General features: G+C 38.7%; 3 protein-coding genes and 4 non-coding genes across 7 annotated transcripts; 4 read left to right on the forward strand and 3 right to left on the reverse strand.

Moving 5' to 3' along the window:
* Positions 1–1,794: 1,794 nt before the first annotated feature.
* LOC124342815 lies at positions 1,795–4,276 on the reverse strand. The gene is made up of 9 exons (XM_046795992.1): positions 3,943–4,276; positions 3,643–3,715; positions 3,462–3,581; positions 3,206–3,345; positions 2,883–3,131; positions 2,700–2,804; positions 2,552–2,616; positions 2,161–2,223; positions 1,795–2,093 (listed from the first exon to the last, which is right to left on the reverse strand). Exons 1-7 carry the CDS (start codon positions 3,986–3,988, stop codon positions 2,561–2,563), a joined length of 789 nt encoding a protein of 262 aa, XP_046651948.1. The 5' UTR covers positions 3,989–4,276; the 3' UTR covers positions 1,795–2,093; positions 2,161–2,223; positions 2,552–2,560.
* Positions 4,277–5,183: 907 nt separating this feature from the next.
* LOC124342758 (lachesin-like) lies at positions 5,184–7,751 on the reverse strand. Its single transcript, XM_046795898.1, has 8 exons — positions 7,586–7,751; positions 7,257–7,498; positions 6,996–7,196; positions 6,742–6,938; positions 6,549–6,671; positions 6,266–6,405; positions 5,998–6,173; positions 5,184–5,629 (listed from the first exon to the last, which is right to left on the reverse strand). Exons 1-7 carry the CDS (start codon positions 7,635–7,637, stop codon positions 6,037–6,039), a joined length of 1,092 nt encoding a protein of 363 aa, XP_046651854.1. The 5' UTR covers positions 7,638–7,751; the 3' UTR covers positions 5,184–5,629; positions 5,998–6,036.
* Positions 7,752–7,973: 222 nt separating this feature from the next.
* Positions 7,974–9,920, forward strand: LOC124342705 (chitinase-3-like protein 2). Its single transcript, XM_046795826.1, has 3 exons — positions 7,974–9,137; positions 9,209–9,416; positions 9,494–9,920. Exons 1-3 carry the CDS (start codon positions 8,101–8,103, stop codon positions 9,623–9,625), a joined length of 1,377 nt encoding a protein of 458 aa, XP_046651782.1. The 5' UTR covers positions 7,974–8,100; the 3' UTR covers positions 9,626–9,920.
* Positions 9,921–10,108: 188 nt separating this feature from the next.
* Positions 10,109–10,181, forward strand: Trnar-acg. Its single transcript has one exon. It is a non-coding gene; the product is annotated as a tRNA-Arg (tRNA).
* Positions 10,182–10,253: 72 nt separating this feature from the next.
* Trnar-acg lies at positions 10,254–10,326 on the forward strand. The gene has a single exon. It is a non-coding gene; the product is annotated as a tRNA-Arg (tRNA).
* Positions 10,327–10,894: 568 nt separating this feature from the next.
* Positions 10,895–10,967, forward strand: Trnar-acg. Its single transcript has one exon. It is a non-coding gene; the product is annotated as a tRNA-Arg (tRNA).
* Positions 10,968–11,237: 270 nt separating this feature from the next.
* On the reverse strand, positions 11,238–11,310 carry Trnar-acg. Its single transcript has one exon. It is a non-coding gene; the product is annotated as a tRNA-Arg (tRNA).
* Between the last annotated feature and the right edge of the window lie 89 nt (positions 11,311–11,399).

Genomic DNA, 11,399 nt, shown 5'->3' on the forward strand with positions numbered 1-11,399 from the left:
TGGAGGAGGAAAGAAAAAGAATTTTTTTCGTATTTACTCGGGCCATTGAATTTCTTATCAGTTTGCCCAAGATATTTGCCACGAGGAAACAACACCACCAGATACTATAGATGTGTTTTTAACCAATTGGCGGGTTGCCGTCATAGCCGCTAATATTTGACTTTCCTGGAGGGGTGAGACTAAACAGAAAAAAGAACTTTTTTGGGCAGAAAACAAAAGGTGACAAAGCCGCAACTCTGTTTACACAGAACAAATTTTGACGGATAGACATGATAGTTGTGTACTTCTTCTTTCGGTTTGAAATCGGATGCCTGAAAAAAGGACCCCCGACACTCTGAGACCCCGAGCCGACTATTTTGCACCAGCGCGAGTGGTTCCAGCGGTTCCAGCCATTTTTGTTTTTTTCCATGACTCGTGTGTGACACTCGATACTGATGGCTAGACTTCCGTCTGCCCCAAGTAGTCTTTCCTCTAGTAGCTATAAAGAGAAAATAAGGGATGATAGTACTACCCCCATTCAGCATTTGAGAATGAAAAGAAAAACGGACTGGTTCATGTATTATTCTACTATGTCAATTTCCTTAATTGGAACTCGTTGGACAAATTGAGAAAAAATAACGGATGCAACAAAATTGTAATTTTATTCTGGGTTTCGGTATTTGATCATTATAGAGGGGCGAATAAAACGACACGTCGATTGCGTGTGACACACACACACAAGGTGGTTGTTACGCATATTTATTAGGTAGCTCATCATCGTAATCACGCTCGGTTTATTCCATTTAATGCGGGGCGGACCGTGTCCCAAAACTATCCCAAAAGTCGTGTACAGTAGGGGAGAAAATATAAGGGAAAATTAGAAAAGAATAAACTAGAAAGAAGAAGAAAAACTTGTTTGAAATGAGAGAAAATGGATGGGGAATTGATTGCATTGAAATCCTCACTTCAACAAGAAGCGACCCCTTTCACACACACACACGCTCACGGACGGACGGACGGCGGCGGTGTGTGATATCTTACCGTTCCAGTCGGATGATTCCATGGAAATTATACTGTTTTTTATTTCTAGAAAAGCTTGAGAGAATTATTACTACTCATAATTCTTACTTTTCTATGATCCTCCCTCCTGACTAGGAATAGAGAGAGGAAAAAAGTAGTTTTCGTTCCGGTTTGCCAGGTATGTTGTCTTCTTTTCTCCCCCCCCCCCCCCCCCCCCCCCCTGTTTACAAGGAGAGTTTTGGAGTAAGTAATATTTTCACATTACACCTGAACAACACCACCCCCGTAGTAGTAAGTCGGTCGCCAGGTCTTCAGCCAGAATTTCCCCGGCTCCATATCCCTGCGGAGTTGCGTGCCGGATTCTTGAGATAGAACCGCTGCTGAATTTCAATGAGGCAAGGTCGATCTAATTCCCTTTCAGACTGGGATAGTAGTAAATTTTATAGTATAGAACATAGATAGAACCCAAGTAGATGCACTGAATAACAAGAAATAAGTTCGATCCAATTTCCCTACTATTTTGATAAGGGAATTTTAAAAAGGACTGCACCAGCTTGTAACATTTATAAGGAATGTTTATTTTGATTTAACATTCAAATACTGTAGATACTTTGTTCTAAAAAACGAACTTATTTCATTTGATCATAGATTCACTTGAAAAAGGCACACAGAAAAAATTCACTTGTAAACAGTACTTATCATTACTATCTATTTTATACTTATCTATTACTAAAACATTTGTATTCAGTGTAATCGTAAACGTATTACACAATATTACACAAACGAAAACCGGGATGTGGTACTAACGAGAAAAAGTAATCTTCATTTTAAAAAATTGGAATGAAGCACCTGGATGATTAATTGTACAGAAAGGAGTTTAAGTTATCCTACCGCGGAATTCATGTAGCTCATTTTTCATGGGACGTAATTACTGATCAAAATGGAAGAAAAGGGTATACAAAATTCAGATTGGTTCTAAAGCAGCCTTTCACAACTATTCGTCTTAGTACCACACATACAACATATGTGAGACAAGAAAACCAAGTTGAGCAATTAACTGCAGTCCACACTTCCGCAGATCTAAATTGTCACATCTAAACAAAGATTTGAACTTGGAATCAGTCCACAAAAATATCTATAATAATAAAGCAAATCAATTACCTTTCTTAAAAAAATTTCATTTATGCCTTTGTGTCACTGCCCCAACATCCTGCCCGGCAGGTCCTTTTTAAAAATGACAAAAAATGCCCTCAACTTGTTATGGTCCATTACAGTACTGGTCCACTTATAGAACCGGCCTGTGCGCGGTTCTATAACCGGGTGGTTCGATATGCGAGCACTTGATCCCATCGCCATCTACCTTCGATTTTGTCCATACGTAAAAGCTTATTGAGTAAAAGTAACATCAAGTAACATCAAGTTATTCAATGTGCCGTGGGTGGCGCTGAAACACGGCAGAGCCATTTCGGTTCTATATTCGGAATGGTTCTATGATCGGGCGGTTCTATAAGTGGACCAGCACTGTAATGGTAAGTAAAATAAGAAGAGTTACCTAAAACTTTTAAAGCTTCTGCTTGACCATTCTGGTCGGCTGGACCTCTACTCCGTTCAGTTCAGCTGTTCCAGGTGGTCCAGTTTTCAAAAATAATTAGGATTCAAGTGAAAGGACAAATTTTTCTTTCTGCAATTTTTTAATTTACCTTCGGGATCAGACCCTCCATTTGCACTACCATGTTTTCTATGGGTTTCGTCAGACCCATCTCGCTCGTCCTTGCCTAATACCTCCTTGTTATTCTTATTCTTATCTATGAAGTTTGTAATGTTGCAAACGCAGAAAACGATTTCAATTCTTTAGTCTCTGTAAAAGCTCAATCACCGATTACCTGGCCTTCCTTGTGTTCCTTTTAACTTATGCAATCCATTTGAAATGCAAGACAGTGTAAAACAACATCCTTTCTTTAGGACGTAAAAGGCGACGAGAAAAATGAGTGCTAATAAGACGATGGCGCCTAATCCGAATTTCCACAGAATGTCTTCGTAGTTGTTGTCCTGTGCTTGGTTTTGATTTTGATCGGTGACAGGTGTAAGCGTAGCAGGAACAACTGCAGGTGGACTCATTTCTGCATCCACAACTTGTGGATTTTTGAAAATGTCAAAAATGATAAAAGTGGGTTGATACTAGATTTTCTATAGGAGACTAACATACCATTCAATCTGACAGTAGATTTGGAACTACCATTCTTACTTTCCGCGTGGCAATTATAGTTGCCCGCATGATATTTCTGGATGTTCTCAAAACGAATCTTGGTGGTGGCGGAATCCTTTCCTGAAGGAAAAGTCTGAATGCTGGAATAGATTAAGAAAACATTATATGAGCCAGTTATTTATTCCCGGAATAACATGCCTAATCGACTAATAATATACAACCAATGAGAAAAACAAGAAATAACTACATTTCTTACTCGTATTCTTCTGTTGATAGTTTCTTTCCATGCTTTGACCAATAGATTTCAGATATGTTGTATCCATTAATATAACATGCCAGAAAAGTTTCAGATCCAACGTCCGATGTCACTATTTCACTATGATTTCCAATAAACATTAAGGAAAATAATCAATTACAGTTTATTTATTTAAACACACCTTGGCATTGTAACCCTTGGAGAAGACCCAGCCAAGAGCTGGTTTGTTGGTTTTGTGGTTTCCTCATTGGAAACTAAATGCGAAAAGACAAGAAATAATTATGATAAAAGTGAATAATGTCACAAAAAATGTTAAGCCTTGTTCAGACTACAGCCATTTTGAGCGTTTTGCGAGATGTACGTTATAACTTATTTAAGGGGAGAAACTGTTGCTTATGGGGAGCTCCCAAACTGCTCTAGTCTGAATGAGTCTTTAGGAGTTGAACTTAGCATGTAATATAGTTGGATAACAATAACTCACCTCCACAGACCCAAATTACTAAGATAATACTATAACGATAATACATTTCGGAGCTAAAAGCTACCAATAATGGCTAAATTCTAGATTAGATTCTAGATTAACCCTATCACAGTAGATCACTCTTCTAAATCCTAACTTGTAGCCGAGTAGTCGAAAATAGTCGGAACAATATGCGTATAATGCAATAGTCGTCTGCGACGAATATATTCTTGGCAGCGTTGTCTAAAAACCTAAAACCAGCCTGCATCCATTAAAATTAATAAAAAAAAAAAGTTTCGTTTTCTTCTTCGTCGTTTTCCCGATTTTGTTATTTCCCTTAAGTTAACGTTCAGCTGGAGAAGGCGGCGTACCCAGTGGATTATGGATAGGTCTAAGATAGATTTTAAGAAATTTGTTCTTAGATTTTCATAATATAAAAGTTAATAAAAAGTGTGTTGGATTTGACTTTTGTCTTGAGAACGCTTTTAACCGTCCGTGTTTATCACTGCTCCAGAGCTGCGAGCGTGTCGGTTTCGGCAACGGTTTTTCACATCGAAAACAGTTGCTTAAACCGAAATGTTACAAAGAATGTTAAAACTTAGAAGGGAAAGTTCTGAAGGATACTTTTCGACTTACTTGTGTATCTTTTGAAATCAATCAAACTTTGCAATGTTTACTAATTATTATTTGTTTACATACCTATTTTTGCTCATCCATCGTTACTCTTTAGTCCACACTAAGGATACTTCACGATCATGACTCATCGTGATTCGTGCCCTGATGCATTCAGGCCTTCTTTACCGGATATATAGTTGGCTAAGTCCGAGGTTGGCAGTTCGATTACAGCGAGAAAAAATTAATAATACAAAATACCCATACCCAGTGAAAATTCCAGAATATCCAGATTATAATGGAATGCATTAATTATTTCTTCCGCTAAATCGAATTTTCGAAGAAATGATTAAGTAGACGAATTTTAACTTTGACCGCTACGTTGACGTTCCATGATCCCAAAATGATAACGAAAAGCAGAAAATAATCAACTTAAACAGCACAGGAAAAAAAACCTTTTATCAACCGCACCTGATCCATTACCTGATCGCGGTAGTAAAAACTAAAAATGTATTAAAAGACTTAAATAAATTCGTCCGTATCAGTTATCACACAAAATAAATCATTACAGAAACAAACCCAAAAAACTATTGTACATTTTTATTTGTTCAAAGGATTGTTGTGGCACTAAAAAGAAATGAAAAATAAGATCGAAATTAAAAAATAACAGACAATCCCTGCACAGTTACAAACACACACGGTAAAATAAACCAGCGTCAACAAGTGATGGAATGTGTGTGTGTGCAAACACCCTATACTATGTACGTACCTGATGTTGTTTGCTATTGTCCCGAGAGGTACATATTTTTACATACTCTTTTACTGCAAGCAGTGTCTCACAACATGGAACGATTAACATTTTGTTTGTCTTGTCGATTGAAACTAAAAAAATTAAATGGAGGGATTGAGTTGCAGTGCGTTGACGATCAATTCAGAGATGAGAAAAAGAACAAAAACGAGAAAGAGATTCGCACGAGATAAGAATGGCTGTTTGTGCTACAAATGCTGAGAAAAGTATCGAAGGATGTTGCCCGGTTGCTGCTCTCTGATGCCCAATGAAGTTGGACCGGATATCTTCGAAAACCAATCTCCGTCTCTACAACAACAAAATATTCACGTTAATTTCGATTAGATTAAAAAAATGGGGAGAAATAAAAGGTGGAATAACAAGAAAAGTAATAACGAAAAAATGGCCAAGTTTAGATTCACGGTCTGTTTCCCCGGTGAAGTTCAATGGAGCCGTTGATTTATTACACAACTCCCCCCCACTCTCTGGTGTTTCCCGTTGTATCATAAAAATACATCGCACGCTCCTTCCACCCCATCACTACTCCCCGTAGTAAGTGTACATATTGATCTGAGACGGGATCTGGTCGGAGTAGTCATGATGTGCTCAAGAAAGCGTATCGCTGCCCGCCGGAAATAGAAATCAACACATTTCCGTTAGAATGTCAATAAATTTACCAGTAGTTGTCGTCGTTTCTCCTTTTCTTTTTTGTGTTTTTAGTAGAAGATGCGACGGAACATGCAGACAATTAAAAGGACGGGCAGGATGATGTCGACTCCGCCGAGAGAGGCGGCAACGCTAACGGAGAACAGGTTCTGACCACATGCAGGTGGGCAAATGGGAATGACCGTTTCTTTGAAAAAAAAAGCAAACAAAAAACGTCAGGCAAATGCTAAATAATAAATAATATACATAGTGTCCTAAAAAAAAGGGTTGATTGCATACCAAAGAGCTCGACGGAGGCCTGGTCGGTGCCCAACTTATTGGCGGCACGGCAATAATACCTGCCGTACTGGCGCTTCTCAGCCGTGAGGATACGCAACGTTGTGTCGGTAAATTCGTCGGCAGTGGCAAAGTGTGAAATGCTAAATTACATAGAGGAAAAAAAAACAATTTAAAAAAATGGTCTATAATGACAAATTCTGGGTTGAATGTACAAGACACGCAATCGTATCATCATCATTCAAGTATAAGAATCAATCAATCCGACCGAGTAGGGGTTTCTTACGCGTAATGTTGGTTATTCGATAGCTGCACTTCGTCCTTCCACCAAGTGATTGCCGGTGGTGGATAGGCAATGACATGGCACTCGAGATCCATATCGTACTGTAAGGCTTGTCCCAGTCGGGGTCTAGAGTTTCAAACATGCCACTGAATGTCAACACGCAAAGGTACTATTGGATAAATTCAATTTTACATACCTAGGTACTGTGATCACAGGTGAAAACTCGACCTCGACTGCGATATTTCGACGCTTGCCTTTACCCACGCCGTTCTCGGCAACGCAGTAGTATGTGCCACGGTCGTTTTTGCTGACACTTGGGATTGTTAAAATGTTACCGCGGTACTGGGAACCTCCCGTGGGTAGCACGGCATAGTTTTCACGACGCCAAGATACCTGGATGAGAGTTATTGATCAAATAATGACTGGGATGAAACAATTGAGTCAACTAACCGTTGGTGCTGGATATCCACCAGCATAGCACTCTAGTTTGACACCTTCTCCCTCGCTAACTACCACAGATCTTGTGGAATTGTCAAAAATGATGGGTGGGATACGGACAGAGACTGCAACATCTGCAGAGATTTTCTCTGTCACCGTCAACAGGACTTGACACTGGTATTTACCAGCATCGTTTTCTTGGATGTCCTTGATCTGAAAACAACATTATGAATAAATATTTTGTACCATCAGTTTTAAAGTTATTGTTTGTACCTGTAGTGTGTATGTGGAGCTAGCTTGGTCATAGCGCAAGCTGAACCTGCTGTCTTTAACAATAAGGTTAGAGCCAGTGGAAAGTGGGATAGTCCTGGAGGGGTCAACATTGTCTATTTTAATCCACAAAACAGGGAAATCTCTGACGTATTGCACTGAGCATTCCAATTCAATGGATCCACCAATGTCAATTACTTTCTCCTGAGAGATGTATGAAATGGTAGGGAATCGTTGTCCAGTAACTAAGGAAGAAATGAAATGTTATCGATGACAGGACGTCCAGATGTTGGCTGACAAAAAACCAAGAAAATATGTATTAATAATCTTACCGATGATAAAAAAGTTGGCAACCAATACGGCCGCTATTCTCGTCCAAATCATTATCAAAAACAAATGTTAAAAAACCAAGTTAAAATCGATCAAAATAACACAGAAATTTAGACGCCACTCCCAAAACTTGTGCTTTGAATGCACCGATACTGCTGCCACCTGGCGCAAGTTCACCTGAGACCTTTCCACCTGTAGCCTTAACAGCCTACTTAAAATAAGAGCATAATCATTGAAATCTATTTAATTATTCCATTCTAAATTTATAAATGTTAGTTTTTTGAAAATTTTTAATGAGTAGCTGTACTTCTGAATCAATATCGGATATATTTTCATTTTTATTGCAGCGTCGTCTCAAAATAGCGAAATTTTGGCAACGTCCTATTTTGACAGATAATCAGAGGGGGAGTGGGAAATGGAATAATATTAATATTGACAACTGATTAAAGAAAAATAGTTCTCGCTAATGGTGATGTGATTCGGGTTCATTTTATTTTCTATTAGTATACAGTTTAAAATGACGATAACAATGATCTCAAAATTGCTCAGCATGGCTATTGTGCTGTGTACTCTTTTCGTTATTTACGGATTTATGTCCAAGTTAAGCTTGACGTTTTTAGGCTTCACTTCAACGAAGCTAACAAGCCTTTCAGGGCCTCCTGTACACCAGTGGAACTTGGAGAACGCTACACTATTTCTTCCAGGAATAACGAATCGACTTTATCGCCAAGAAGTTTACAGTAGAGCAACAAGACATCACAATCGACATCTCCATGGCCCAAAAAAGTACCATGTCACAAGAAAACAGCAACAAATTAATCACAGTTTTAGAAGAGTGTGCTACTACACAGTACCTACAGATGAATGGCCCGATCTTCGTCCTAGCCACATTGATGTATCCCTCTGCACTCATATCATTATCGGTTTTGCACAAATTTCTGGTGGATTGCTGACTCCCATAGGTGACAAAGATGAATTCATTTACAAAGAAGTCATTGGATTGAAGAAAACAGCCCCAGAGTTGAAAGTCTTGCTCTCTGTGGGCGGAGCCAGCAATGATTTAGGATTCCACGGTGTTGTTCAAACACTTGAAGATCGCGAAGAGTTTGCTGTGAATTCAGCCAAGTATTTGAAAAAAATCGGATTCGATGGAATCGACGTTGATTGGGAATTCCCCGCTTGGTACAGGCCATTCGAAGAGAGATTTATGTTTCAAATGTTGCTGCAAGAACTTTACTACGTTTACAAGAATCCTGTCTATAATCTCACGATATCAGTCGCTGTGGCCGCTTCGAAATCAATTATAGATCGAAGCTATCGTGTGGCTCAAATGGCGAAATACGTTGATTTTGTATCCTTGATGGGTTACGACTTTCACTCATTCAAATGGTACCTTCCTCTAACGGGTCATAACTCACCGCTCTACCCTCGCTCAGATGAATGGAACATGTTTAGCACCGTCAATTTAAACTGGACCTCATTTTATTGGGTTCAGCTGGGAATGCCCAGAGAGAAAATAGTTATAGGATTACCGACTTACGGACAAACATATCAGTGAGTAAATGATCTGTTCTATTTCAAAATCTCCGAAATCCCATAATGATTTACATGCTTCATCTTTACAGGTTATACAATCCGAATTTCCATGGTCTCTACGCCCCTGCAATAGGTGCTGGCACCGTAGGTATTGGTGGGCAGATCTCATATCCAGTTGTGTGCCAATTTCTTGCCAACGGTGGAATCAGAGAGTTTGACGCAGAAAGCAGGGTTCCCTTCGCATATCATAAAAGAACCTGGATCTCATACGACGATGAACAAAGTTTAGAAGAAAAGGTAACTAGCTAGAATCATTTTTTTCCTTAAATAAGTAGTATTTGTTATTATTAAAATGAAACGCTTTTTTCTTGTAGGCAAGGTGGATTAGGAGTAATTACTTCGGTGGTGTTATGATCTTCGATCTCAACTGTGACGATTTCAACAACGTTTGTGGAAACAACACGTTTCCCTTGATCAAATCAGTACTACGTGGATTAACAGCATAAAGAATTATTGACGATGGCGATATCCAATTATCCATGTCTCACTCAACACATCAATCAACCACTTTATAAAGCTATTTGCGTATTTATTAGATCCCATTTTTTGGCGTATTGAATACCCTAGTCACATCCTACAAATATCACTATATATCACTAGTCCACAAATTAATTTAATCGCAAATAAGTTTACGGTAATACCTCAAAATCCATTGAAAATGTTTGTAACCAAGACGTTCCTAGGAGGGCAACTGTAGAACTAAATGTACGCACTGATGGCAATAGAAATCGCTAATCTTAATATTATTTGATTGAAACTATTATGATTTTATTTTAACCGTGGATCTTGGCCCAATGGATAAGGCGCCTGCCTACGGAGCAGGAGATTCCAGAGGTTCGATCTCTGGCAGGTTCAAATTTTGCCTGTTTTAAAGGGCATCCACAAACTTTAAAATGGAATTTAGCTTTTGAAAAGAAAGGCGATTTTCAGGACGTGTGGCCCAATGGATAAGGCGCCTGCCTACGGAGCAGGAGATTCCAGGTTCGATCCCTGGCACGTTTAAATTTTACCATTTCAGGAGCCACCACATACCATGAAATGGGTTCTTCAGTTTAAAAAAGCTGAAATTTCTAAGGACGTGTGGCCCAATGGATAAGGCGCCTGCCTACGGAGCAGGAGATTCCAGGTTCGATCCCTGGCACGTTCATTTTGTTTCACCTGCTCTTATGTTATTTAATGTTTAAAAAATTTAATTTTAATCATTTAAATTTTATTTTTTGCAGATTTAGAATTAGTAACATTAGATGCGTATTACATGTTTAAGTAACAAATAAATAATTGTCTTGTAGAGGCTTTATGTAAAAAAAAAACGCACGTCGACAATTATAGCTTCTGTAATCATTTGAACAGCATGAATTTCAATAGTAGTCCTTATGAATAAAAACTACGCCTTATCATAGATTCTAGACCCAACGCTCAATCGCGCTCAGTGAATAAGGAGTAGGCCTGCATTTGAAGAAAAGTGTAAAAAATTTGATTCCATTTACAAAGTTCGCAAATTAAATTGCTTTTTTAAAAACAGTATTAAAACGGCAGAATGTTTTAAAATAGAGAAATTTCTGGGATTTCTTGTTCACATGTAGGGCAATGTTGTGAAGGACGGAAAATACTCGAAATAGTATAGAATCTGCACATGTTTTCAACGTGTGAAAACTGGAATATTTCACGACCAAAAGTACAAGTTTTTATTTATAAAAAAAACGCGTTCTCACACAGGACGTGTGGCCCAATGGATAAGGCGCCTGCCTACGGAGCAGGAGATTCCAGGTTCGATCCCTGGCACGTTCAGAAATTTTCTTCCGCAATATCCAACTTTTGTTATCATTTGAATTAATATTGATTTCATTTGTTATAAAAAAAATGGTTCAGTTAAATTTCATTCATCAAATATAGGTTTTGTTTTGAATTTCTAGTTAACTTCTATCTAACCTCTCAAAGTCCTACTTCAAACGTAACTTCAGTTTCACCGAAATTGTGTCTATTACGTTATCTGGGCCGTTATCAAGTCATCCTTTATTACTTAAGGAAATAAAAAAAGATAAGTGTAAGAAAGAAAACTGAACGTGCCAGGGATCGAACCTGGAATCTCCTGCTCCGTAGGCAGGCGCCTTATCCATTGGGCCACACGTCCTTGCCTCCACATGTGTTCATTTTCAAATAGATCCACGTTTCTGGTGGAGGACGTCTGGGAAAAGAGTAATATCTAATCCCGAGTAGTCT

Source organism: Daphnia pulicaria, chromosome 6, assembly GCF_021234035.1.
Source record: "Daphnia pulicaria isolate SC F1-1A chromosome 6, SC_F0-13Bv2, whole genome shotgun sequence".
NCBI lineage: Eukaryota > Metazoa > Arthropoda > Branchiopoda > Diplostraca > Daphniidae > Daphnia > Daphnia pulicaria.

Excerpts from the sequence above, each read along its gene's own strand:
- LOC124342815 (XM_046795992.1), bottom strand. The coding sequence starts at position 3,988 with ATGTATTATCGTTATAGTATTATCTTAGTAATTTGGGTCTGTGGAG. Across the intron at positions 3,346-3,461 it reads CTATCAACAGAAGAATACGA|CATTCAGACTTTTCCTTCAG; the intron begins GTAAGAAATGTA and ends AATCTATTCCAG. Across the intron at positions 3,132-3,205 it reads ATCTACTGTCAGATTGAATG|TTGTGGATGCAGAAATGAGT; the intron begins GTATGTTAGTCT and ends AAAATCCACAAG.
- LOC124342758 (XM_046795898.1), bottom strand. The coding sequence starts at position 7,637 with ATGATTTGGACGAGAATAGCGGCCGTATTGGTTGCCAACTTTTTTATC. Across the intron at positions 6,406-6,548 it reads TCGAATAACCAACATTACGC|CATTTCACACTTTGCCACTG; the intron begins GTAAGAAACCCC and ends TATGTAATTTAG. Across the intron at positions 6,174-6,265 it reads GGCCTCCGTCGAGCTCTTTG|AAACGGTCATTCCCATTTGC; the intron begins GTATGCAATCAA and ends TTTTTTTCAAAG.
- LOC124342705 (XM_046795826.1), top strand. The coding sequence starts at position 8,101 with ATGACGATAACAATGATCTCAAAATTGCTCAGCATGGCTATTGTGCTG. Across the intron at positions 9,138-9,208 it reads ACTTACGGACAAACATATCA|GTTATACAATCCGAATTTCC; the intron begins GTGAGTAAATGA and ends TCATCTTTACAG. Across the intron at positions 9,417-9,493 it reads AACAAAGTTTAGAAGAAAAG|GCAAGGTGGATTAGGAGTAA; the intron begins GTAACTAGCTAG and ends TTTTTCTTGTAG.